Source organism: Phalacrocorax carbo, chromosome 3, assembly GCF_963921805.1.
Source record: "Phalacrocorax carbo chromosome 3, bPhaCar2.1, whole genome shotgun sequence".
NCBI classification, from domain to species: Eukaryota; Metazoa; Chordata; class Aves; order Suliformes; family Phalacrocoracidae; genus Phalacrocorax; species Phalacrocorax carbo.
Window position 1 is genome coordinate 25,885,071 of NC_087515.1, and position 14,708 is coordinate 25,899,778.

Sequence of the window (14,708 nt, forward strand, 5' to 3'; positions counted from 1 at the left end):
GCTGTTCAACAAGGGTGATAATGTGGAACAGGAGTGTGATAACATTTGCCATCATCCCAGCTGGTTCCCCCCAAAAGAAACCTCCTCACAAGCTTCTCATCAAAGAACCTACATGGTCTTAGAGAAGCCTATGACCAGCACAATGTGTTGTTTAGAAGTGATCTGATAATGTGTATGAGTTGTTAGACCTCTTTGAGTTGGACAAAATGTTATTTGAAACAGAAGTTAAATCCTGACTTCATTAAAGAATGTATGAATTTGTTATTGACTTCAGTGTGACTAAGATTTCACTACTGGCGTGAAATTAATGCTGTTTTCAGATTTCAGAAGCTAATGCTGAATCATTTCATTTTACCCAAGTCTACAAGTACTAATGTAGAGAGAAAAAAAGCTGAGAACTTTTCAAAATAGGTTATAATGCTATAACAAAATCCAGTAGCTGAAAACGCAACTGGGCATATTAAGTAGGTTTTTTTGACGAAACCACTTATTAAGGAAATTTTAAAATCAAGACTGGCTGTTTCCTAAAAGTTTTGCTCTACTTTGAGCAGGAATTAGTTCAAGGAATTCAATAGCTTGTGCAGTATAAGAAGTCACAGTAGATGGTTTTGGGAGCTGTGACTCTATTTGTCTATTTATAATTGACCCATTAATTAATCAAACTGGATTGAACATAAAGGCAGTTTCCCAGTTAATGCTAACTCATTCATAAAGAGAATACATTATTGATCACTATTTTAAAATATACTTAGTTGTAGCAATGCCTATAATTAAGAGTCCAGACCTTTGAGCTAGACATTCATGATCTACACTGAACTGGGATACAGAGTAAATGGCAGTCTTCACACACAGGATATGGTACTTGGTTAGTCAGTTAGCTATTACTTTTATTATTCTAACTGGATACACTAATTCCATCCCTGCTGCCATAGATCTACAGTGGGTCATGATTAACATTTAGTTCAGTGGTAGAGGGTGATAGCATATTTTTCAATGGCTGAACCTATTTTCATTGCTCACTCTTTCCTTGTAAAAGAAAGATGTTTAACTAATTCAAATAATGCTGAAAGATACATTATTTTTACAGTGGCTCCAATAGTTTCATCATGTTACAACAGACAAGAACATCAAAGGTGTTAAGGATATGCAACTAGATATAAAAATACATTGGTTACAGGGGAATAGTTTATTTTTAGGGCTCCAAGGGCATGGATGGGCCTTAACTTCCCTGCCCAGCCTCCCTGGGGGCCCCTACCCACAGCCTCTGCACCTTGTCTCCAGCCGCCCCAGAGAGGGCCCCTGGGCCTGGTTCACCCCCTGGCCCTGCCTGGGGCCATTGACAGACCCGTTTCCAGTACACAGCTTGCTTTGTCCAGCCCAGCCCCTGCAGGACCATGCTGCAGTAGGTAAGGGATGCAGCTTCAAAAGAGGGGGAGGTCAGGGCTTAGGGAGCTGCATTATTCCCCTTATGCTAGAGTACTTCCAAGTTCTGATTCCTGGGATGGCCCCTCAAATAGTTGAGCTTACACAGCTGGGAAGGTGCTTCGCAGCTGAAAAATGTGATGGAGTTAGGGCAGATGCAGACACACCTATGCTATAGCTCAGGTGATGTACCAAGTTAGCTCTGACATGGCTTGTTTGGGTGCTGACAGGAGAGGAGGACCAGCAGCGCCCAGCTTGATGGACATGCCTGATGCTGCGGAAAGTGCCTTGCATCTCCAGTGTTGCTTTTCACCCGTGGTAGCTGTTACCCTGTGCCTGCAAAAGGCACTATGGTATGCATTATGTTATTTGCAAATTGAATTTTGCATGCTTATTTACTGTTATTTTAGTGTTTCTACTTCTACTTAGTTGAAGTTATCCAGAGAAATGGACTGGGTTGGGATATTAATATTGAATAGCTACAGACTACTGCCACTGTTTTAATTTAAGGACTAGGTTCTCAGCTCAGCAATACAAGAGGAGCTTTAGCAAAATAAGTAACTCTGTCACATACTGCACTGTTAATAAGATTAAAATCTAGTCCTTTCACCCTGATCCTACTGGATCAATTTTTATTTTTATTTAGTGATAGTCTCAAAGCACTTTTGTAAGCTGATTTCTTATTTCAAGTTTGCTTCTTCAACATACTTTTCTTTATACTTTACTGATTTGCTTCCTTGTGGAAATTTTGAGCCTCAAGTTTCAGCCAGTGTGTTTAGTCAAAAATCAGCTTACCAGTGATTTACCGTGCAAACCATTTAACATAAAACTAAATACACAGATACTAACAGCAGAGATTACAGCCTTTGGATGCTTACATCAATTGAAACTGCTTGTGAACTAAAAGTGGTGCTAAAAATATTAATTCACTTCAGTGCTTTAATCATGCTTCTGAAAGGAATATTCCCTTAGTGCTGTATCAGGGTGTTGTACAGCCAATAATTATATGCAAAATACTTGGGCACAAAACTGTAGCACTTTTCTTAGTACAGACAGCTTTATTGGTTTCCTCTGGGTTGGATTTCAATAATAGATTTATTCTTAATAATTCTAAGATAGGAATTCTTACTTTGCATAAATCCAGTATTTTCTTGCTGTTGGAGGTTTTGTTGTATTTACAACACGGCCGTTGCTGTCATATTCGGGCTCCTTGTTTCTTTCCAGATTGACTGATTTATTATAAAGAGAAGCCCATACCTTATGACAATTTTTTCACTAAATCCATGGGATTTTTTTGGCTTGGACTACAGGATATTATCCTAAAATACTAGAAGAGGATGGTCAGCTTTCCAGCCTCTTGAGTTGTCACCTAAATCTGGCACCCACAAGCCACGCTCGATGGCCTGGCCAAGGCCCTGGCCTGACTCTCAAGCTGCCCCAGCTGCAGCAGGGGTGGGTTGGCCACCTCCGTAAGCCCCTTCCCCTCATCTTTTGTGATCTCCTGCCCACCCCACCATGTTTGGCGGCCTTGCTTCACCGCACCGCTGGAGAAACAGTTCACGCAGGGGTCGCTTTGCCACCGCAGCCCTACGGCGGGTGGTGTAAACCTCATGAGGCAGGCCGCGCCACTCGAAGCCCCCTGAACAGTGCAGCCGGTCGCGACGGGAGCGCTTTGCCTCGGAAAGCCTCGCTGTGACCGGCGGTAGGGGCTGTGAAGGCTGCGGGGCCCTGGGGCGCTCCCTGTTCGAGCTTTGGTTCGAGCCCGGGCTTCGGGGGGAAGCTTCCACCGCGCCTGTGAGCGGAGGCCTGTGCGTGGGCGGCCGCCTCCCCGCTGCCAGCCCACGGCGGGTGGGCTGAGGGGGGCCGCAGTCCGGAGCTACCCTGGACCTTTCCAGCCAGGCGCCGCGGCCGCAGCGGGAAGCCTCCCTCCCGGGTGCGCAGCCGCCGGGCTGCCCTCCCCGGCCAGCGCCGGCTGATCCCCCGCCGCCCGGAGGAGGCGCTTCCCGGCGTACGCGGGCCGGGCAGGGAGCCCGGCGGAGGCCTGCGCCGGCGTCCCTTCCCGTCTCTCCTCTGCGGCGTGATGCGCTCGGAGGTGGCGGCGCCACCGCAGCCGGGCTGCCTGGAGAGGTTCGTCAGCGCCGGCAAGGGCCGGGGACTGCGGGCGCGGCGGCACTACGCCGTGGGGGAGCTGCTCTTCAGCTGCCCGGCCTACACGGCTGTGCTGACCGTCAGCGAGCGCGGCACACACTGCGATGGCTGCTTCGCCAGGTAAGGCCCGGCCGGCCGGGGGGGCCCGGGGCGGGCCCGGCGGGCGGCGGCGGGTCGGTGGGCGGTGGCGGCGGGGCCGGCCCCGGGGCGGCTTCTCGCCGTTCGGCCGGCGGCGGTCCGCCCCGAGCCGGCAGCGGCTCGGCCCGCCCGTGTCCCCCGCGGGACGTGGGACGTGGCCGTGTCAGTCAGCGGCGTGCAGGCCGCCACTCCGCGGGCGGGCCCCCTTCTCGGCCTGCCGCGTGCAGGTCCTCGCAGCGGTGCCCCGCAGGAGGATGGCCGGGGGCGGCGGGGGCCTTCCTCCGCAGAGCTGCCCTCCTTCTCCCCCTCCCCTCGCGGTATCGCCGTGACGAAACTTTTAGCTCAAAACTGGTTTTCCTTGCTTAACGGTTCAGGAAGAAGAAAGAAAAAACCCCAGAGTTTTGCTCTTTGCGTGCTCTGGCAGTTGAGTGGACACGTGGGTAACCTTGCTGTCAGGGGAAGCATCATTGATCCCTCCAATTTTGTAGTAACGCAATATTGACTGGTTTTAGTGAAGTTTGACAAGGGAGAAGGATCTGCAAGTGACTAATTCACACTTTGCATTCCTGTGGTGCGAATGGAATATATATGAACAGAATACATATACCTGTAACCAATATACAGAAATGTCTGTATATTCTAATCTGTCTGAAACCTTAGTCTTCTGGCAAGTTGCTGTTACTTAGGCAAAGCACAGGCAGCGTGAGAGGCTCGTTACGGTGTAGCTGGGAGCCACCGGACGGTAGGCCCACCGCTGGGCATTGCCTGGCCCCCGCTCAGGCAGGCTGCAGGCTGCTCGAGTGTCCGGGGGCTCAGCAGCTGCCCTCCTCACCTGTGCGGAGGGATGGCTTGGCCTGCTGCGGGTATTCCACCTGATGTCAGTTGCTGCTGCTGCTGCAAAAAAAACCCCCAAAACCAACAAAAAACCACCACAACAAAACCAAACTAAAAACTACAGTTTAGGGTTATTGTTAGCAAATCGGACATGGATGTGACACTGTGGCATGTCACACCGTACACTTTTTTAAAAAGTACTACTTTCCTGGCTTCTGGCAGTTTACTGAAGAGTCGCAGTGCTTACCTGGTTATAACTTGAAGCAGATGTTAGCGTTTGCCTCAGTAAAGGGAAACAACTGTTGTACTTTTGCTATTTTTATCAATACATAAGTATTGCTTGCATATGTAGACTGAGAGATATAATTATTACGCTCTAGTAGGACTTTTCATCTCTTGTCCTGTCAGCTTAACTCACTTACGCTTTTCATTTTCTTCTCTTTTCTCTTGACCTTGTCTTTTTCTTTCCTCATTACGTTATCTACTTATATGACTTACTTCGTTCACCCCTCTCTTTGCACATGAGCACCTAACATAATTCCTAGTGAAGTGAATCCCATTAATTTGAAGAACTGTAGAACTGAGGTGATTTTCCTCTCCTCCTTCACACCGGTGGCTTTTCCTAGCCCCTAAGTTTTGGGTGTTTTCTTCTCTTGTGCCTAACCACAAATTCCTTTGTGCCAAAGACACAGGCTGGTTTTATTTATTGCATCCGGAAGAATTCTGTCAAAAGGAATACTTTTGATGCTCCATTGATATGAAGTAATATTGTAGAGATAATAGTTATTTCATGGAATAGCTTTTAAAGGTCAACTCCAGGAGCAGCCTGTTTAAATGCTGCTTGTTCTCCCTGCAAGCTTCTCCCATGGAGCTCTGGAGGAGCGCAATGCTCGGGGAATGTATTGAATGCATTACCATAGCAGTTACAGTGGGGTAGTCTGAAACCTATTTCACACTGGGGTGATGAGGTTTCACTAAGAGGAAAGATATCGCAGTGATGAAACTGATATGCCAGCACTCAGAAATGTGTTTTGTGTCTGTGCCCTGTTGCATTAGAGCTGAACTAGCACTAATACTAGATCCTGAACTGTGCTTGTTGAACTTGCAAAAAGTGTTAGGAGGAAGGTTGTGGGCTCAGTATTAGTCTTGGGAAGAGAAACTTTGCGAAGTGGTCATGAAACTCTTAGAGTAAAATGGACAGAATAAGACTAGAATATCGCATTTGCATCTGATAGTATTTGTTACTTTACGCAGCTCTGCTTGAAGTACATGCTGCCAGCGAGCAGAGTCATGATGTTAGCCTGACTCACATTGCACCTTCTACTTTGTGAGAACAATCAGAGGATGTCAAGATTTGCTGTGCTTTATAGACTCTGAATGCCAGTGACCTCTGAAGTGTTCTGCGCTCTCATATTGCATGAGGACACTCACCCCTGTTTTACTCCAGTGAGCTACCTCAATTTAAGACAATTTTTTTTGCCACTTCGCTGGGGAGGGTGCGTATTTTAAAAGTATTCAATCCTGCTGAGAGATCCCTATTGCTGTCGCACCAAAATGTCACGTGTTGGGTAACACGCGTTCTGCTTCTGATGGAATCTGCTACAATACATGCACCTTGAAGCAGAAAAGTACCTGCCTTTTGGCAGTTCCCTGTGTTTAGTTATAGGCAAATATAAAAAAAAAAGAGAAGCAATGGAACTGTCAGAGCAGAAGCAAAGGGTCAATATTGGTAAGCAAGTATACAGGGCAATTGGGAAGCCTGTAAAGCAAGGAAAAGTTAGCTGTCAGTATGCCTCATGTAGTGGCAAAAAAATGATGTTGTCTGTCAAACAGCATAGAATAACATGTTCATAGAGTCATAGTATGGTTTGGGTTGGAAGAAACCGTTAGAGCTCATCTAGTCCAACCCCGCTGCAGTGAGCAGGGACATCCTCAACTAGATCAGGTTGCCCAGAGCTCTGTCCAACCTGACCTTGAATGTTTTCAGGGATGGGGCATCTACCACCTCTCTGGGCAACCTTTTACGGTGTTTCACCACCCTCATTGTAAAAATGTTTTTCCTTACATCCAGTCTATATCTACCCTGCTTTAGTTTAAACCATTGCCCCTTGTCCTGTCACAATAGGCCTTGCTAAAGAGATGCCCCCATGTTGCCAAACACAGCAGTTTATCAGGACAGCGAAAACTTTTGCATAATAACAGTTGTTAGCATAAACTTGCTTTTGAAACTCTAAACAAATAAAAATAGTGCCTGCTATTGGAAGATGGGGGTCAAGCTGTAGTTGTAGTGTCTGAAGAAAATATGGTTTTAAGTGTGAAGGGCAAAATATGTGCAAAAAGTGATACAGGATACATTCATATTTCATTCAGATTTATAGAATAGAATAACTTCTGCTTTCTTTTTAAGGAAAGAAGCGTTGTCGAAGTGTGGAAGATGTAAACAGGCCTTTTACTGCGATGTGGAATGTCAGGTATGGTAATGCAATTTGTGAGGATGCTGGGGAAGGAGCATGGGGGTTGCTGAGCTCCATTTTTTGGTTGTGTGGCACTGGTAGTCTCTAATTGTTAATGGTTAATAGTGGTCCAGTTGGTTTCAGCATTCCACAGTTGCTGAAGTTGTGCATTGGACAATTACAGGATTTGGACATGGTCTGCATGAGTCTTTCAAGATCAGTAGCTCCAGGGCTTGGTACCACTGAGGCTTTGATTAGAGCTGCCTGTCAGCCCACTAATTATGTCTGTATTACTTCTTTCTTCAAGCACAAACCAGATAATTTAACATTAGCTCACTAAACTGTAAGAGTCTGTGTCTAATGGAAAAATCAAATCACTGAGTAGCTGTCTTAAGGGGGTTTTGTTGTGGTTTTTTTTTTTTTTTTAGAATGTTTGCAAATACTTTGGGTGGCTACAGCTGGTAGTAGTCATAACCATTTGAAACCTACCATGCTTTCTCCCTAACTCACTTGTTCTGGCAACTTTTCTTCTTCTTGTATACTTTGTTTTTAAAAGCCCCTGAAAATAGAATATAAGCGTACACTAAAGTAGAGCAATATGAAGACATCCAAAACATCTGCATGCAGTTTTAATTCTGTTTTTACTTCAAACTAGAATAAGCACCTTAAAAAAAATTTTTGCGGAACTAGTTTCTACCCTTTTTGGGCTGCCAGCTTGATATGGAAGAATTACACAGTTTATGTGTGGAAAACTCAGCTGGATCGTTAGCTAAATAATGTAAGCTATGTTAGACCTGTGGTGCTGAGCATGGAGTATGGAAGAGTGCTCATGAAGGATTTGAGTCACCAAAGGTCTGGCATGCAACTATGAGTTAGCTATAAATAATCCAAACCTTCTCCTACATGGTAGTGTGCTGTTGGGCGCATGGGTTGCATGCAGAGCATTCTCCATTGTCATTATCTGGACAGAGATGTTGCCGTTCAGTTCCCTAGCATTTTAAAGATGTCTACCAACTTTATTCAAAGATGTATCTTATTCTCCCATTGTGCAGATTGCAAAGCGAGCCTGGCCTCCCCTCAGTTTTCCGTGTAATGCATCCCCTATTCCTGCTTTCCCACAGTGTCTTAGTGAGTTGTGGGTGAATCAAATGGCCTTTTGGTTTTGAAGCACCATGAGGACTCAAAATGCCTAAAAGAAGCAAGTTTTTTACAAAATCTGCAGTAGTTCACAGAACGTTGAAAGACTGACAGACAGCAGTTGCTGGGAAGAAAGAATGCTTACTGTATGAGCATCCTTAAGTCTCTTGAGAGCAATCTGCATGAGTTTTAAAGATAGTGTAGAGAAAATCCATGATACATTCATGAGAAATGCTTATTTGTGAGAAATGTTTCCATATGATATGATTTCTTAGGAAGCTTTTAACTAGATGAGGGAAGAAAATACCTGAACAAAGCAATTTATTGGCTGTTTAGCGCTTTTTATCTGAGACTGTGAGTTTCTTCTCTTGCCATATAAAATTGCCAATGGTTATGAAGCACATAAGCAAGATTTACTGAAGTAGGAGAGCTCAGTGATTTGTGCTAGTAAAAATAGCAAGCAGACATCATGGTGGAAATAGTAGAATTTATTTCTGCTGATCCACAGTCCTTTGCTTTTACCTCTGAGTCCCTTCTTCAGTCCCTCTCTCAGTGTCCTCACTTTTAGCCTTGACAAAGTTTATACTTTTATATTGAAGAACAAGAGGATTTTTTGTCTCTTTCTCCCAGGTAAAGTCTTCTATATTTTCTTAATTCAATTTTTTAAAATATTTTTTTGTTGGTTAGAATACCTAGTGGGGCATATTCTATGCATAAAAAACCAAACTGCTCAAAATGAGTGTCCTCAAGACTGGAGGAGAGGTTTTCAGCAAAAACCTGTCTGTCTGATAAGTTAATGAATTAAAATCTTTCCTGCTTGGTGATATGTAGTATGATGCTTTTTTTACATGTTTTGATATCTAGACAATAGCATGACAAGCACAGGTACTGCTACTTCACTCTTACTGGTGATACGCATATGGCTTTTGACTCCCTAGTTGATATAACATTATCTTCCATGTTTTGGGCCCTTCTGAGCCAGTCTGATGCAATTTATGAATGTTGCCGAGATTGAATTCTTTGACATTCTTTCAAAGTTACCTTCAAGCATAATAGTCTCTAGAAACCAGTCTCCACTGACTGTACGTGCTGCACAGACAATCTGCACTGCATCTTCATCCCTGTCTTGTTCAAAGGCACTTTTCAGCAGTTCAGCAATTCTTTGTCAAAGCCAAAAAGGACATCCATGCCTTGATGCTGAACTTGTAACGCTGGGATGTACAGTAAAAGTGTCCCTTTTGCCTCCATAGATGTGAAACTTCTTCATGCAACACTGATAAAAGGGCAGGGCTGTACTTGAGAATTGTGATGGCATTGTTCATTTGATTTTTATTTTTTTAAGTTAATTTTCTCTGTAAAACTGTTTTCTTTGCTCAGTTCAACTAAAAATCACATGTACCCAAGAAGGGCATGGTATGATTTTGTATGTTGGTTAGTACCTTGTTACTCAATATACAGTCAATGAAGTCTGGCAGCTGCTTATGAGGTGAAGTATACTGTATAGGATAGAAACCAAATTTTTTTTAGCTTATTCTTTTCTTACTTAAAGACCTGCTATACCACAATTTATAGGAGTTCTGTCTAGTGGTAGGGAGAGATGGATCAGAAGGAGACAAGAGAAAGGTGCCAAAGTGTGCAGCAGGACACAAATTTTTTTAATGTCTTTTTCAGAATTATAGATTTTATAACTGCAGACATCTTCCTCTCTCTAGTGCGCTTCTATTTAATGAGATTTTTTTTCTCTTTCAGAATAATGTGGTTATTGAAAGTAAAGTTAGTGACACTGCATGTATTTCCCACTCTGATGAGCCATATAGTATCCTTGTTCTGAGGTTCTTGAAGTACTTTCAGAGGGTTTAGTGAATGAAACCATTGTGGCATTTCTTTTTTTTTTTGCAAATGGGCTATAGGTACGCAAAGATACATTGACTTGCTGAAGATCCCCCAAGTGGTAAAAGAGCGCATCTCCTGCCATATGGCCAGGTGTTTGATGCATTGACAAAGTCCTGCTTTGCAGTATAAATCTTTTGCTCTGGTCACTGCTAAAGGTGGTGTCACACTGTTGTGTGTGGGACTGAGCTCAGAGGAAGACAAAGTCTTGCAGTGATACAGTGGCTGATGTGTTCAGGCCTCTCTCTGTACACACACATATGCATACACGCTGGCCCTGGCACAATTCACTTAGTGCTAACGTGTCTTTTTCCTGTTTCACTCTATTTTTGTGCTTTTAAGACAGATAACCTTAAGTTTGACCTATATTAAGCTGGATGTTTGCATAGGCATAGATTCAGTCTCAGATGTGGGGCATGTGAGAATGGAAGGTGTCTTCACTGCCTGTCCTTGCTGCCTTGAATGTTTTGTGCGTTGGTAGGATCTAGCCTGGGTTTGCTACATGTTTCTTTTTCCAGGCCCTAATCCAGTTCTCCTTTTAAAAGGGTTTGTGATTTCTAGCCGATTCATACCATTCTGCTCTCCACTATTGCCTCCTCGAAGCATGGGCCTGCTAATTATCGTAGTGGCTTTCAGACTCCATCTGCAGCTGTTCAGGTCTTGACTTCTTAAATTATAATAATTTTAGTCAAACAGCAGGAGACCTGTGCTCATTTTTTCTCCTCAGAAATTAGCTGCTGAAACACTCTGAAGAGAAATGTTTTAAGAGGGTTACGTGGTTGCAATTGTGGAACTGGTGAACTTGAAGCAGCTACTGGTGCTCCTCTTTCTGTTATTACACATAGCTATTATTTATCCCAGACAGAGTGGTGATCAGCTAGACAAAGTACAGAAAGAGATGCTTTAGTCATGACCTTCCATATGTGAAATATATTTAGAACAAAATATTTATGTGTTTTTCTTAACGTGTCATGTTAAAAGAGTGCTGTAGTTCGTATTTCTGGAGTAAGGGAAACGGGTATTTTTAACCAGCTAGTAAGCCTCAAAATGTAGTTGTAGTCCTGGAATTAGCATCAAGCAGATGTGTTTTAAATGGGACATTGTAGAAATTGCCTGCTTCGCTTTGATGAGATGCAGAAAAAAATATTAAATTCTTGCTTTAACGATTCTGCACAGGAGGAATCTGACACTGCAAGACCCTGCTTAAGATTGCCTTGCGGAAGTGTCTGTCCCTCCATCCAAAAACTTTCTCCATGTAATTTTCTTTGATAAATGTCTCCTATGAACCTTTTGAACATGAACCCACAGAAGCCAAATACCCTCTGTGGCCAGTGTTCGGTAAAAGGTAGTAGGGAAGGATGGCTGTGAAGACATGTGAAACTCTCACCTTCGCTGCTTGGTGAAGGACTGTGTCAGAGAACTTTACTGGGTAATACCAGACATCAGAAGTTGCCTCACTGAAATTCGATTAAAGAGTTGGATGCCATTTGAGCATTATTGGGCCTTAAGCTTTTGAAGAAGTGGGCTTAACCCTTACACTGGCTTGCCCAGCATTTCTGTCTGGTACTTGTGTGTGTTTCTTTTCAATCAAGTGAAATACAACACAAATTTTACATCCTATTGAAAAAGTCCATGTGAGGAAGGAGGTGTGAGGACATTTGTTTGGACTTAAGGGTTTTTTTTTGGTTTTGTGGGTTTGGTTTTGGTGTGCCTTTTTTTTTTTTTTTGAGTATACTATTTTGTTGTTTGGGTTTTTTTTCTTGCTGAGCTATATGTCAGCATTCTGGGAATTAATCCAGTAGTCCTGGACTGTGGAATCCTTTTGAAGAACTTGGTGGAGGAGATTGTTTCCATGCTTTGATGTGAAAAGCATAAGCTTTAAAGAACTTCCCTTCCAAAAATGTTGTCACTCACTCCTAAAGGGAAAAATACTGCAGATGTAATGAAAATAGGAAGGCAATATCATTAATGTAGCATTAGGGATTCAAATAGAACAATGCTATCTGTTATAATTCAAACTACTTAGAGAAAAATGTGGAAAAGAGTGCAAAATATGGTCCTGCTGTGATTGCAGGGAAAGCGACTGTCACAGTGTTTCCATCCCAGGTATTAGCCAGTCATCAGTACTCTCTCTCGTTGTGGTGTTTCAGGCTTTCATCTCATTTTGCACAATTCAGCCATATCTTGTCCCTTTAACCTCTCCGCTAGTTCATATACCTCGATATGGTTCTGCCTGGGGAAAGATTTTAATTAACAATAGGTAAAGAATAAAGGGAACAAACGGATTTTTAAAAACAGTTATTTGAGACAGGCCTGTAATTTTGCATTTTGATTTTTTGTTTTATCAGGTAATCTCTGCTGTTTATTTAACCAGTGTGTATGGATGCAGGCCCTGCAAAACTTCAGGTTCTGTGACTTTGCTTCTTGCATACCCAGCAATCATACTGAAGCTGGTGAGCATTGTGGGTGTGCAAGAAGGGGTGAGAGATGAGGTTTCCCTCTGTCTCTCTTCTTAGCCTTTAGCCCATGGGTTCCTAAACAAAGGCTATCGGGAATTTTCCAGAAAAAGGTCTTGGAACATACATAGGAAACAGGCCTCTCGGGGGACACATTTTGTAGTGTGACAGCTGTAGGAGAGTTGAGAGTGTAATTCCACATGACATGGTTGCAGTGTAATATGCTATTTTGGTTCTCCTGGTCCATATTTCCATGTCCTCTTAGAACGTTTGCATTGGAGCTTATTTCAGGCAGCCTGTATGTAGGTTTTTTTGCAAGTACTGTACTGAGATATCAAGGACAATGAAGCTGACACTGTGAGGGGTTGAATACCCTTGCTGTGTTGCACTGCTTCAAATCCTACTTGAAGCTGGGCCAGGTGTTCACCTTTCTTTTCCTGATAAAGTAACTCCTAAAGCTGCCCATGCCCAGGGCAATTAAAATGGCCATTTGCAGTGGAGGAATTTTTTTGTGTATTAACTCTGAAATTAGTGATCTCGGCATTTGTTTCTATCTGCAAAACCTGTAAATAAGTGGACCAGCAAAGGCAGGAGTCACTGGGGGTCCTGATTCAGCTGAATGTTTGAGGTGCCTTGGATTGTCCCATGCGGCCTCCAGCTACAGCTCCCACAAGGCCTGCATCTCCTAGTAGACCTGTGTCATATCTACTGGTCCTGTGTAGATGTTTTAGAGAGCCTAGGGTGTCTCAAATGGCTCTTGCCATCAGTGGATAGGCAGCTGAGGGAAACACTATGTTTCTTGTGTTCCTGCCACTCAGTCACTCTGATAAGCTATATGGATTTCTCCTCTCTCCCCCCCAAGTTATTTTTAATTTTTTTTTTTGAGTGAGCTAGCACTGGGTCTGTGATACTGGGTGAATCACAGTAAGGGGAATTAAGAACTTTCTGGAAGCTGCAAAAAGTTTTTCAAGTTTTCACTTGCAGTCAATTATAAATTTGTGGGATTTGTTGTAATTTCTTTCCTCTGGTACCTTTTTGCACCAGTTTACATCTGGTCTGAAAACAAAACTTGATGGTCCCTGTACAGGCAGAACACTATAGATCTGTTCTAACACACTGCTATAGGTGTGTGTCGGGGATGAGATATAGAAATAAATGAATGAATTTCTTGAATACAGAAATAAGACTATTTCCATGTTTGAATAAATAAATAAAATGAAATTTGATGCAGCCTGGGGACAGCCCGTGCCAGGCTCTGTGTGCCAGTGCAGAGTGTTAATCTGTAATTCTGTGCTCATCTTGGAAAGTTCCTGTTGCTTTAGAGGGAATCTGTAGCATGCCAAAAGCCAGTGGCTTGTGCTATCACTCCAAGTGTTATTCTATGTTGAGCTGGGAATATGCTGTACCTTCTTATCTAAAAGGTGTTTGTCTTTGTTAATGTGTTTTCATTGCCTAGCTGTACTCTTATTTTACAACATTTAAGGAAAAAAAATCTGATAATTCTATTCGGTAGGTCTGGATTTGACCTTACATATACCGATTCTTACAGTGATTTTGAATCCATCGACTTCAGACACATTACTCCTGATTACACCAGGGTCATCCCGTAATGAGGGGCCAAGGCATTAAATGGAAATGAACCCAATAAAGCCATCAAGCTCAGACCTACTCTGTCCTCACGTGCTTGATCTGAACAATAAGAACTGGTGATTTATAAATCATGTTGTGTGTTTGCTTCTTTGTCATTTAATTCTTTTTTTTCCATTGAATAAATGAAGATGTTCTGACCTTAACTCATCCCTTGTGAATTTGTTTGAAAAAAGCAGGATAGCTGTACCCCTTAAATGTGACTCAAGCTTTTGTTCAGATTTAGTGAGCGTCATCTTATTTTTTTAAAGGAAACACATTTCTCTTGACCTCTAGGATCTGGCAGGACTTGCTGCATCCTCTTTTTCATCCCTTTATCTTCGTGGCTTTTTTTTTTTTTAAATATTTTTCTACATTTTCAGAAGGAAGACTGGCCAATGCACAAGCTGGAGTGTTCTGCCATGTGTGCTTTTGGGCAGAACTGGAATCCCTCAGAGACAGTGAGGCTAACAGCAAGGGTCCTTGCCAAACAGGTGAGCAGGAGGCTAGACTTGGGAGGTACGTTCCTACTCTGGGTGCCAGAGAAGACAGGAAAATAAAAATTGACCGACAGTAACTGTCTGCAAAGCACATGCATACTAGT

The 14,708-nt window shown here is 43.2% G+C and overlaps 1 protein-coding gene across 3 annotated transcripts in view; it reads left to right on the plus strand.

The window, feature by feature from the left end:
* The first annotated feature begins 3,178 nt into the window (after positions 1-3,178).
* Positions 3,179-14,708, plus strand: part of SMYD2 (SET and MYND domain containing 2) — a 30,017-nt gene continuing 18,487 nt past the window's right edge. Inside the window, exons 1-3 of one of the 3 annotated variants that reach the window (XM_064446232.1) lie at positions 3,180-3,690; positions 6,950-7,013; positions 14,488-14,598. In XM_064446232.1, coding sequence (XP_064302302.1) covers positions 3,503-3,690; positions 6,950-7,013; positions 14,488-14,598 — 363 coding nt within the window. In that variant the 5' untranslated portion in view covers positions 3,180-3,502. Of the gene's footprint in view, positions 3,691-6,949; positions 7,014-14,487; positions 14,599-14,708 lie in introns of all 3 variants that reach the window. The other 2 variants (XM_064446233.1, XM_064446234.1) reach the window with 2 other exon arrangements.